The 12,106-nt window shown below is 32.6% G+C and overlaps 1 protein-coding gene across 2 annotated transcripts in view; it reads right to left on the reverse strand.

Annotated features, from left to right (window-relative positions):
• Positions 1-4,117: 4,117 nt before the first annotated feature.
• LOC116419234 (cancer-related regulator of actin dynamics homolog) overlaps positions 4,118-12,106 on the reverse strand; it is a 31,796-nt gene continuing 23,807 nt past the window's right edge. Inside the window, exons 13-15 of one of the 2 annotated variants that reach the window (XM_031938203.1) lie at positions 11,314-11,470; positions 6,036-6,330; positions 4,118-5,154 (exon numbers count right to left, since the gene is read on the reverse strand). In XM_031938203.1, the coding sequence (XP_031794063.1) occupies positions 11,377-11,470 (94 nt within the window). In that variant the 3' untranslated portion in view covers positions 4,118-5,154; positions 6,036-6,330; positions 11,314-11,376. The remainder of the gene's footprint in view (positions 5,155-6,035; positions 6,331-11,313; positions 11,471-12,106) is intronic. The other variant, XM_031938202.1, reaches the window with a different exon arrangement.

Raw genomic sequence — 12,106 nt, forward strand, 5'->3', positions numbered from 1 at the left:
ATTACTCAATTTGTTTTCCATCAGTTTCCTCATCTGTTAAATGGGAATAATTGCACTGATGATCCAGGGTTGTTGTGAGGATCAAGTGAGATATTTATAAAGTGTTTAGCATGAAGTGCGGCATATAGTAAGCATTATATAAATGCTAGATAAGTCTGAGAACTCTTGTAAAGTTGATTGGAACTTGCCATATGAAAAATGTAGCATAGATTTAGCTACATTTCCTTTGACTTTGTGTATTTCTTTCTTCTATCAGTGACATATTTTAAGAGCCTAGAAATATTAGCAAGAAATTATGTCAAAGGTGATTGTAATTATACTAGGAGTTGTGAGCTAGTGCTAAGAGAAGAGTTTTTATAGGCAGGGGATGAGACACAGAAACTGATAAAAACAGACAGCATAGTGTGTGTGAAAATCAGAAAATTCTTAAGTGTCCAATTGTCTTGTGTCTAGTGAAGGTGAAATGCAGTGCACTAATTAGCAGCATTTCAAAAACTAAACATTGGCTGATTAAATTATCTAAGTTATAAATTATAGGATTCTAAACAATCAATTCTTTACTACTTACCATTTTTCTGTCTAGGAATAAAGCTGCCTGGTTCAATCTGATTTTTTTATTAAACTCCTCCCCCCCTTTTTTTTCTTCAGAAAATCATATATAGAATATATATAGTCATATATAGAATTGTCCCTAGAGTTGGCAAGAGAGACAGAGAAGTTGGGCCTCCAAAACCCAGTGTGGAAACTGATAAAATAGTAAGTGAAAGCCTAAGATTGGCCAAAGTTGTTGGCACTTGGGGCCTCAGCTAAGCTATGTTTCATTAGCTGCTATCCTAGATGTTGTCCTTAGTGGATGGAAAGTTATCACTGACATAGGAAAAATTAAGGAAATTCATTTTCTCTTCGGCAGAATAGTATCATCTTTTAATGAGTTTTAAATTCAGCACCACTCTCAATATTTCTCACAGACATATTGTTTCTGTTCTCCTCTCTCCAGGTAGATCAGCCTTCGTAATTCTGGGGCTGTTTAGACAAGGCTCTTGCCTTGATATTGTAAATATCTGTTATCTGTTAAAAACAAAAATTGCAAATACTGAATGGACCTCAGATAAATATTCTGGTTGTTTTTATTTGCCTATAGCTGTTAAGTGGACAAAGTTGTTGCTACAAAATTAAAATGAGAATTGGGAAACTCTGCCAAAATAGTTAACAGTTGTAACCTCCTCAAAAAATTAAGTACAAGTTTATTTTTTTAAAGCAACAGCAACTCACAAAAGGCCATCTTCTAGGCATAGAAGTCTATATTATTCCAGTGTAGAATGGATCTCTTCATGTGAACCCAAAAAACTGGGGAATTGTTAAGGACCATGCCTATATGAAGGGGCAGGTCAGTTCTCCCAAGATCCTCCACAGCTGTGAATCATAACGCTTGAAGGAGTTGCAAAACAGCTTTTCTTTACTAAGGCAGATGTGCCTAGTGGATTGGGAATGAAATAAATTGGAGGCAAGAGGGAAGGGTAGCAACGCAACTGCCTGTCAGTGAGGAGGTCAGAGAACCGCAACTACTTCTGTCTCCTTGTATCTCATGGAGATTCACATCACTAAACCTGCATAAGTTTGGATTTCAACAATCTTTCTGATTATACAACACTATGGACATAATGCCATCTCAATAATTATCAAGTATTCCTGAAAATGTTACTAATTACAGATTACTTAATCATAATAATGAAAGCACAACAAACGTTTGCTAACATAATTGCAGATTGTGTTAATTCAGATTAACTGCCTAGGCAGCATTAAGAGGTATGTAAAGGTAGAACCAGGTGTTCAATGTTTTTTTTCTTAAATCTGATTTGGAGATTTTCAATTTTGGTTTTAAGTGTGTCCCTAAAATTTTTTTGCTGACTTAATTGGCTTTTAATGGGATAAGAAACCAATGAATATTTGGTTCATTACACACACACAAAATTTAAGGATGGCAGCAAACAATAATCTACATGAGTTGAGTTGTGAAGTCAGTTTTTTAGTTATTCTTCTGGACTCTTTACACTTTGCTAGATGCAGGAAACACAAGAGTTGGAGCATAGTGGCCTCAAACATCATAGGTGACCAAGAAATGCTTGTCAACTGACTTATTTAAATACTGTGATTTTCAGTGAACACCTTTATTCTGTTTGAGAATTCAACTCTAGAAGGGAACAAAAAATCTTTATTATTATTAAATAATATTATTAATTAAAATTATCAATTGATGCCAACATAAAATGAACAGAACCAGGAGAGCAGTTTATACAACAGCAAAATATTTCTTTTTATTTCATTTTCATTTTATTTTGTTTTTGTTAACCTTTCGTTTTCTCTTCCAGCAGTTCCCCGTATTTGAAAGAAAAACAAAATCAATGAATCAAATTGTAAACCAATTAAACAAATCATATTATCTATGGCCAAAAATGTATTCTTTTTGTTGTAAAAATGGATTTGCAATAAAGAAAAGTCGAGGTTCATGAGCTTTATAGATTTTTTTAAAGCAAAGCATATACAATTAGCAAAACCAATAAAAGGAGATCAATCTGTCATTGTAAAGATGCATGTCATTCAAAGCAGCTTTGTTACACAACTGATTACATAAGATGCAATGAAACAAATTAAACTAAGATGCCATTTCTTTCAAGCAAAATTGCATGGTCGGTTTACATTTTGCTAAGTCATGATAACTTAGATGCTGGGATCCTCAAAAATCTGTAGCAATGGGGAAAACTGAGTTGAATATTATCCTTAGGAAAGTCCCATGGCAAACGACAGCCAATGCTAGGGAAAACATTTTCTCAGCAGGCTATTTCACCTTCCACTTGTTTTACTTACTCCCTCATGAGAATGAACCAGATTGTCACCCTTAAAACCAGGGAACTAAAATTCTTATAAACTCTGCTATAGAGTTAAGCCCCCATGTTATTTCCATAGATAACTCTTCATTCTTAATCAGTAATCTAAAGTTCATATTTTTCTAATCTTTAATTACCTACCTATCTTTAATTATCTTGTCAAGATTGTTACTTATACACAGGAATCATGGCTGGTTGTTGAATTCTTCATATTAAGTGCATTAAAATTATTTGTCCTTATATAAGTTCATACCAATCTTCCCAAGTTCCTCTGAGAACATCTTCTATTACTTCTTATGGCAGAGAAGTATTCTGCTATATTTACATACCGTTGTTTGTCAGCTATTATCCAAATTTCAAGATTTCATTGCCCCAACCTTCCAAAAAATATTTCTAAATGTTTTATATGTATGGATCCTTTTCTTTGATCTCTTCACATGTAGGCTTCTAAGAATTATCACTAAGTCAAAGATACACATGATTCAAGAAAATGAAATATATTTCTCAAAGTGCCATCCAGAATGGCTAGGGCAGCTCACAACAACATGAGCAGTGTATTACTGTGTACTTATTAAACAGTGTATACCTGTTTTTTCAAGTGTTTTCCTTCAAGCATTTTTTTTCTTTTTGACAATCAATCTCAGAGCTATTTTAATTTGCATTTCTCAAATAACTAAAGAATTGGAATGTGTTTCATATGACTGTTAGGATATTTTTTCTCTGAGAAATACTTATCAGTTATTCTTAGAAATTTTAATCAGTTGTTTTTAAATACATTTAAAAAGATTTTCCCCCAGTTTCATTTAAAACACTTTTTTGCCTTTGTTTTTAACATTTTTGAGTACCAGGTTGTCTCCCTTATCTACTCCCCCAACTCCTATAAAGAATCCACACATGAAGTTATGGAAAACATTTCTACAAAATTCATGTTGTGAAAGAAAATAACACTATTTACACTGAAAAGAGGAAGAATTTGCTGCAACAGTTTCTTAGCTTTATTGCATCTAAAACATCACCAAACATCAAATCATAGAAAATCATTTAATTATCCTCTTGACTTTTCATGCTAATCACAGTAGTTTATAGATCTTGAAAGTTGCTTAAGTCTGTTTTTAGAAATAATTTAAAATGTTTCATATTATGTGTGTGTATGTATGTATATTTCAATTTTGTTAACATTCCATGCCATTTAGAAAAGAAAAAACCTATAAATGCAATAGCATTTTTCCTTAAGTGGATTCCCATAAAGTTTCAATAGTAAAGTGCTCATTCTTTATACAAGGTAAGCACTGTGTTAAATACTTCACACTTGTGTGTTCTCAGGGAGATAGGAGATTCCTAAATCTTTTCTATTTCATTGGCATTAAGATGCTCTTAGAAATTTACTTTTTGAAATTCCAAAATCTTTTACTCTTCATTTATGCTTAAAGTACAGACTTTAACTTATTATACTTTATAATATTTATAATAAGTTATACTTTCTAAGAAGTTCCCCAAAGGAGGGTACTGGATATTACCTCTTTTGAATATCAAAGTAAAGGAGGCATCTTCCTAGTTTCCTGAGACCTGCCTACATAAATATCTTTCCTACAGCTTAGCTTCAGTATTTAGGGATTTATTTTGACAAAATCTCCAGGACTTCCTATTCTTAATGTCTGTGCTTAATATCTAGTTTCCAAAACTGGTCAACAAGGACAGAAAGATTTTTTAAATAAGGAAACATTAAGCAAATTTTAAACTTCCTGAAAATTTAGCTCAGATTTTCAATTAACTGACCACCATAGTAAATAATAGTCTTTTCCTTTCCTCATCTATGTAAAACTAAAATGAGTCTTCTTCAATCAGAATAAGGTATGATTGCTCCCAGAATGATCACATGCCTGGACTGCCTACTATTGTGGTAGGAAATCTCTCTCCCTAAGGCTGGTGGCTCTACTCCAAGCTATTGTTCTTTGAAGGTGTTAGGGCAGAACAATGAAGTGGGGAATCTCTTCCCTAAACTCTACCCATCAAGGGATTGATCTTAATCCTGAGTTCCTTGAGACACTGTGAGCCACTGAAAGTTCCTATTCAATCCAATTTAAGAGATTTCTCTGCTGATGAATTTATTAATACATTAATAAATGATGATTTAATTACTCCTTATTAAACAACTTTAAAACAAAAAAACTATTTTAACCCCATCAATGGGAAGTTTTAAAATTAAGTAGGTGGCTAGCTCATTGAAAATGAGGAACTGGCAATTCTACTGTTGAATCTCTCTCTGGACCTGACAAAACAAAAAGAAAGTGGAGAAACATAATCAATAGTCTTTTTAAAATGTTAAATTAGGTTCATATAATATTTATGAAAATTGATTTTAAGTGACCCAAAGCTTATAAAATAAGTTATTTACAAATTCAAATAATTCTCAGTTGGGGACCATTCTGAAAGAAAATGAATGCAAGGTTAATCAAAGAAAGTTAACTCAGGCTCAGAGAATTGAGGTGCAGATAATGAGAGGAATACAACATCCCTGGGCTGGTGTTGGGGGATCCATCTGTGAAAATACCACCTGGAGTCTATTTTTTATTGAATTTTCTTCAGATAATTTTCCAAACTGTCTTGCAAAGTTCTCCTTTCCTCTCCCCATTTTGCCTCAAACTCTCTTTTAAGATACCTTTTCTAATTCTTCCAAGACAATGTTGTGAGATGGGAACCAACCCTCTGAGGATTCATCTGGAGATGATTTGCTTTTAGGATACTCAGGTTTTGAGGTCTATTCTCTTTTTTCCATAAAAGCTATCTTATGGTTTTTTGGCTCACTTTTTGTAAAATTTGAGGTCTTCTCTTAGGGCAATGGAGAGATTATCCCAAAATTTCTCTACAGATGACAGCAGCTTTAGGCTGACCTGGGCCAGTGCTGCTGACTTCCTTTCAGTACTGGGTGTGCATGGCCTGATCCCCTGTTATTCTGGGATTCAGAGGTGCATTGAATGTCTCACAGCTAATTTGCTGATCCACTAGCTTGGCAGGACAGAGTAATCAATGCTGCTGTATTTTGGCTAAGAGTTAGATTCCTTGCCCATTGATGCCACACATCCCTGGTCCCTGTGTTGTGCCTGTGCTCAGCCACCACATCCCTCTTCCCCACACCTGATTAAAACAGACCTTTTCAGAAGTATTGTCAAATTTCTTTTGTTTTCATTTGTTATCATCCAAAATCCTCATCGATTATTTCCTGCCAAGCCACTGCAGCAGTTTGATCTGTTGTTGTTCTGAGGGGCTCCCGCAGGAGCTCAGATAAAGACATGTCTCCTCTCCTCCATCTTGACTCCATATCTTGTATCTCTAGGGCTCCCACATATTTTTCATTTAGGATTTTCATTTTGCAGAGTTCAGTTTTCAGTCCTTGAAGTTGATACTCCATTTCGTCATTAAAATTATCTTTTTCTTCTCTCTGTGTCTAAACCAAATGGAAAACAAATTAGAGAGTTAACAAAAAATGTCTGACTCTAACCTGAAAATTACATGAAGTTTGTTATCATATTCTGTTAATTTTCCTTTTAATTTCAGTCAGTAATTCAAAGAACTATTCTAAATTCCTAAAAAATAGATTTTAACTTTGAAAAAACTCGTGATCATGATCATGTGAATTTACACATACACATATATATATATGTTAAATTTATTTAGTATTTTATTTTCCTCCAGCTACATGTAAAATGATTTTTAACATTCATTTTCAAAACTTTGAATTTCAAATGCCTTTCCTTCCTTCTCTTAACCTCCATTGAGAAGGTAAACAATTTAATATAGGTAATTTATATGTAGTTATGCAATAAAATGTTAATAACCATGTTGTAGAAAAAAACATAGACCCCCAAAAAATCCTCAAGAAAAATAAAGCCAAAAAAGTATGTTTCAATGTGTATTCAGATATCATCAGTTCTTTCTCTAAAGATGAATAGAATTTTTTCATCATAAGTCCTTCAGAGTTGTCTTGGATCATTGTATTGCTGAGAGAATTGCTAGTATTTTGTACACAATCCATTTCACTCTACATTAGTTCATGTAAGTCTTTCCATGTTTTTCTGAGTGTATCTTGCTCATCATTTTAAATAGAATAATAGTATTCCATTATTCTCAGATACAGTAATTTGTTTAGCCATTCCTCCACTGATGGGCATCTCCTCAATTTTCATTTCTTTGTCCCCCAAAGAGAGCTTTGATTATATATAATAATACAGATTATATATAATATATATATATATAATGTGTGTGTGTGTATACATATGTCCATTTCCTTTTTTTGGGAGGGAGGGGGAGATGTAGACCTAATAGTCGTATTACTAGGTCAAAAAGTATACATGATGTTTTCAATCAGTTCACAACTCCACCAACAGCCATTAATGTCTCATTTCCCCCAAATATCTTTCACCATTGGTCATTGTCCTTTTGTATCTTATTAAATAATCTTTTTTAAAGTTTGCTTTTAAAATATATGCAGGGATAACAATGACCCTTGCATAACCTTTTGGTTCAGATTTTCCCCTCCTTCTTCCCATCCTCTCCCCTAGATGGCAAGCAATCTAATATATGTTATATATGTTAAAATATATGTTAAATCCAATATGTGTAAACATTTATATAATTCTATTGCTGTATAAGTAAAATCAGATCAAAAGGGAAAGAAAATGAGTAAGAAAAAATGCAAGCAAACAACACCAAAAGAGTGAGAATGTAATTCTGTGATTCATATTCAGTTCCCACAATCCTCTCTCTGGATGTAGATCATTGGCACTGGCATCAATCAACTCATTCTTGGAAAGAGTCACATTCATCAGAATTGATCATATAATCTTGTTGCCATGTACCATGATCTCCTGGTTCTGCTCATTTTACTTCATATATCAATTCATGTCAGTCTCTCCAGGCCTCTCTAAAATCATCCTGATCATTTCTTATAAAACAATAATATTCCATAACATTCATATACCAAAATTATTCAGCCCTTTTCCAAAAGGTGGGCATCCACTCAGTTTCCAGGTTCTTGCCACTATGATAAGGGCTGCCACAAACATTTTTGCACATGTGGGTTTCTTTCCTTCCTTTAAGATCTCTTTGGGATATAGGCCAAATAGAAACACTGCTAGATCAAAGGGTATGCATTGCTTGATAACTTTTTGAGCATAGATCCAAATTGCTCTCCAGAATGACTGTATCTGTTCACATCCCACCAACAATGTTATCAGTGTCCCAGTTTTCCAAGATTCCCTCCAACATTCATCACTATTTTTTCCTGTCATCTTAGCCAATCTGAGAGGTGTGTAGTGGTGTCTCAGAGTGGCCTTAATTTGCATTTCTGTGATCAGAATAGTGATTTAGAGCACCTTTTCATATGGTTAGAAATGGTTTTAATTTTTGTCTGAAAATTGTCTGTTCATATCCTTTGACCATTTATCAATTGGAAAGTAGCTTATAAATTTATAAATTATAAAGTTCTTATAAATTTGAGTCAATTATCTATATATTTTAGAAATATGGCCTCTATCAAACACTCAAATATAAAAGTTTCCCCAATTTATTGCTTCCCTTCTAATCTTATCTGCTCTTTATATATGTATTTAATGTATTTTACATATGAATATAAATATATTTATAAATTTACAATATATAAGTATATATACATAGCTATGTATAGCTATTTATTATGAAATTAATAAGGGAAAGTTGAGTTCCCTATTGGAACTCACAAATAACAAGAAGAAAGGAATCATTAGAGGGAAGATGCTCTGAGGTGGAGAGTAAATCAAAATCCTATAAAGAATTTAAAAAATCATCTTCTTAAGCATATTTTAATAGAGAACACTCCCCCTTAAGGGGTTCACACTATGTCTGGGAGGGACAAATAAGAAGGCATGAGAATTTCAATATTTCCTTATAAGGGAAGAGCATAAGTTGGTTTCAGAATTCACATCAAAGGCCTATTGTATTGTTTTCTGTTTTAAGGATATCAAGCTTATTGAGACCTATAGTAAAGAAGACATAGAAAAAAAATTGGATTTAGAATAGAGGGAAAAAAGCCCTCATTTACTTGGAAGTAGCACTTATTCAGAGGTCAGGTCTGAGTCAGGCTAGGGCTGGAACTAGAGCTCCATGTCCTGCCCTGGTATGTCCTGCCCCAGGACTCTGTGTCACAGACTTTTTCTGCTGAGATTTCAAGTTGCCTTTGACTGGAAAATGTTCTGCTCCATATTTTTGGTGTTTTGATCCTCTAAAATTTGTTTCAAGTAATTATTTAAAAGAATTTAAAGCTAAAGAATTTGGAGAAATTGGGCAAGTTCCTGCCTTTAGTCAGCCATTTTGGATGCATCCTTTGCATGCGTTATATAAATAAGTCATCATTAAAAAACAAAAGAAAAATGTTTTTGAACAAACAAAGCCAAATGTAGTCAAGGTTAGGAGGCAAGGAGAAAGGTGGGAAATAATTTTTCCATCTAGGGTTTCAGATAAAAGCTTCATTTCTAAAATATATAGAAACTCAAATTTATAAGAAACCAAACCACTGCCCAGCTGATAAATGATGAGAGAATATATACAGCCCACTTTCAGATCAATAAATAAAAGCCATTTCTAATCATATTAAAATGCTGTTATGTTAGTATTTTTAGAGAAATGCAAATTAAAACAACACTGATGTATCACTTTACACCTCTTAGATTGGTAAAGATGGCAGAAAAGAGCTGCTAAATGATGAAGAGGATGTGGGAAAACTGGGACACTAATGCATTGCTCACAGGAATGTGAAATGATCTCATCATTCATCTGACCATCACAATTCAGAACTATGCCCAAAGAATTGTCAAACTATGAATTCCATTTTGTTCAGTAGTGTGTCTATTAGGTCTGTACCCCCGAGAGATCATAAAAGACCAAAAAACATCCACTTGTGCAAAATAGTTTGTAGCAGCCCTTTTGTAGTGGAAAGAAATTAGAAATTGAGTAGATGCTCATCAGTTGGGGAATGGATGAATAAGTTGTGGTATATTAATGTAATGGAATATTATTCTATACATAAATAACAGATTGATTTTAGAAAAAGCTAGAAAAATTTACATGAATAGATGCTGAGTGAAACAAGCAGAACCAAGAGGAAATTATACACAGTAACAAGATGATCATATGATAATCAACTATGATGTACTTTGGTCTTTTCAACAATAAGGTGATTGAAGACAGTTCCAATAGACATTTGATGGAAAGTGACATACACGTCCAGAAAGAGAACTGGACCCTGAATATGGATCAAATCATAGCCTTTTCAATATTTTTTAGTTATTTTTTAAAAACTTTCTCATATGTTTCCCCTTTCAAAATGATTTTTCTTGCTTAAAATGAAGAATTTAGAAATATGTTAAAAAGAATTGCATATTTTAACCATAAATTAAAAATTTCTTGATTGTACTGCTTGATATATTGGGGGAAGGGAGGGAGAAAATTTTGGAATGATAGGTTTTGCAAAGATGAAAAATGGTGAAATCTCTTTGCATGTATTTTTTAAAAATAAAATGCTATTGGATTTCCTTCAACTTAGAATTATAGACTGTTGGAACAAAAAGGGAACTTAGTGATGGATTAACACATCATTTTATATGTGAGGAAACTGAGGCCTGAAGGCAAAAAACATTTATCAAAAATCAGATTGACAGCAAGTGAGTTAGTCTAGAGTCAAATTTCTAATACTGGGTAATAGCATCATAGGATTTTAGAATCCTAAAGGGTTTTAGGAGTTCAAAAAATTACTAAGTATAATTTGTTTCATGAATATAGAAAATAATTTGCCACTCCATAATTAGAAAGGGCTTTTATGTAAGCAAAAGAAGCCTGACAATAGTATCTCGTGGGTCGTCAACAAATAATTAAACTTTCTAGGTTTCCTATGAAAGCTTAAACAGAAAAACGGGAGAAGATAAACAAATGCCAAAAAGTAAAACCCATCTCCTGCAAGTAAATGTTAGATAACAGGCATATATTTTTGAGCACCTAGAATGCTTTAATTTGATACATTGTTCTAATTAGTTCAAATAAATACTCAATTAAAAAGCAACCTTATTTATTAATAATTTAGACTTCATTTGGTAAGAAATTCAAATTATGACAACTAATTTGATGTCAAAACTTCACCAAAAGACTTTAGGACAGGAAGACTTGAATTTTAACCATTATCAAGAGTAGAATTTTATTTTTTACAAAATATGAACATTTTTGCAACTTTACTATAACTTTTAATCTGATACAATGCCAATATTAATAATTTTATACAGAAAAAATTCATCTCTCCCATAGCACAATGATTAATACTTCCAGCATCCCAAATCAATATGAATTGTATTGGAATATCAAATTACATTAACAATTGATTTTCTTTTACAATTAAAATTCTTACCACATTCTACCACTTAACGAAGTGTTTTTAAAACGAGGAAAACTAAATCCCAGAGCTGACTTACTAAAGTACAATCGAAATTATTTTCCTTTTTTTTTCTTTTTCATCCATTTGCTTTTTTACTGAATCTTCCAATGTAACACATTTCATTTTATGCCTACAAAAAGTAAAGTATATTGTATATTATTATATTATATATTGTATATATAAAAAGATATGGTCAACAATTGAAAGTTTTGAAGAACTTTTTATAGTTAATTTAATTTAACAATTTCTTATCATTTTCAGGACCTCAATTGAAAACCTGGAAGATAGATTTAAAGGAGAAAAGAAAAAATTCCTCCAAAGAAATTTCATTTAATTAGAATGAAAACAGCATGTACAGGTAAATAAATGAATGCAGTATATTTGGCATAAATACAAAGTAACTAAAGAAAGGAATTTTAAAAAAAGAACTAACACAAAGTCTTATGTAAGAGGCAGTTCTTTTTTGGGTGAGCTTTTATTGGATTTAGGGATTGCCTAGATATCAAAGGCGTCTGCCTTTGGAATATGGGATACGGATATCAAGAAAAACATTACTTCCAAGAAACTTATATTTGCACATAGCCACTTATCTTCATATACAATCACATAGTTAGACAACTGTATCTATTTTAAAGACATCTCATACACACATGATCATGATATAAAATCACCGTGATTTGGAGTTGTGATTTCCTTGGTGTAGGAAAATACTGTCTACCTATTCAAAATTTAAATCTCAAATTTTCTACTAAAGTTTCTTGCCAGC

The sequence above is a fragment of the Sarcophilus harrisii genome, chromosome 5 (genome assembly GCF_902635505.1).
Source record: "Sarcophilus harrisii chromosome 5, mSarHar1.11, whole genome shotgun sequence".
Classification (NCBI taxonomy): domain Eukaryota; kingdom Metazoa; phylum Chordata; class Mammalia; order Dasyuromorphia; family Dasyuridae; genus Sarcophilus; species Sarcophilus harrisii.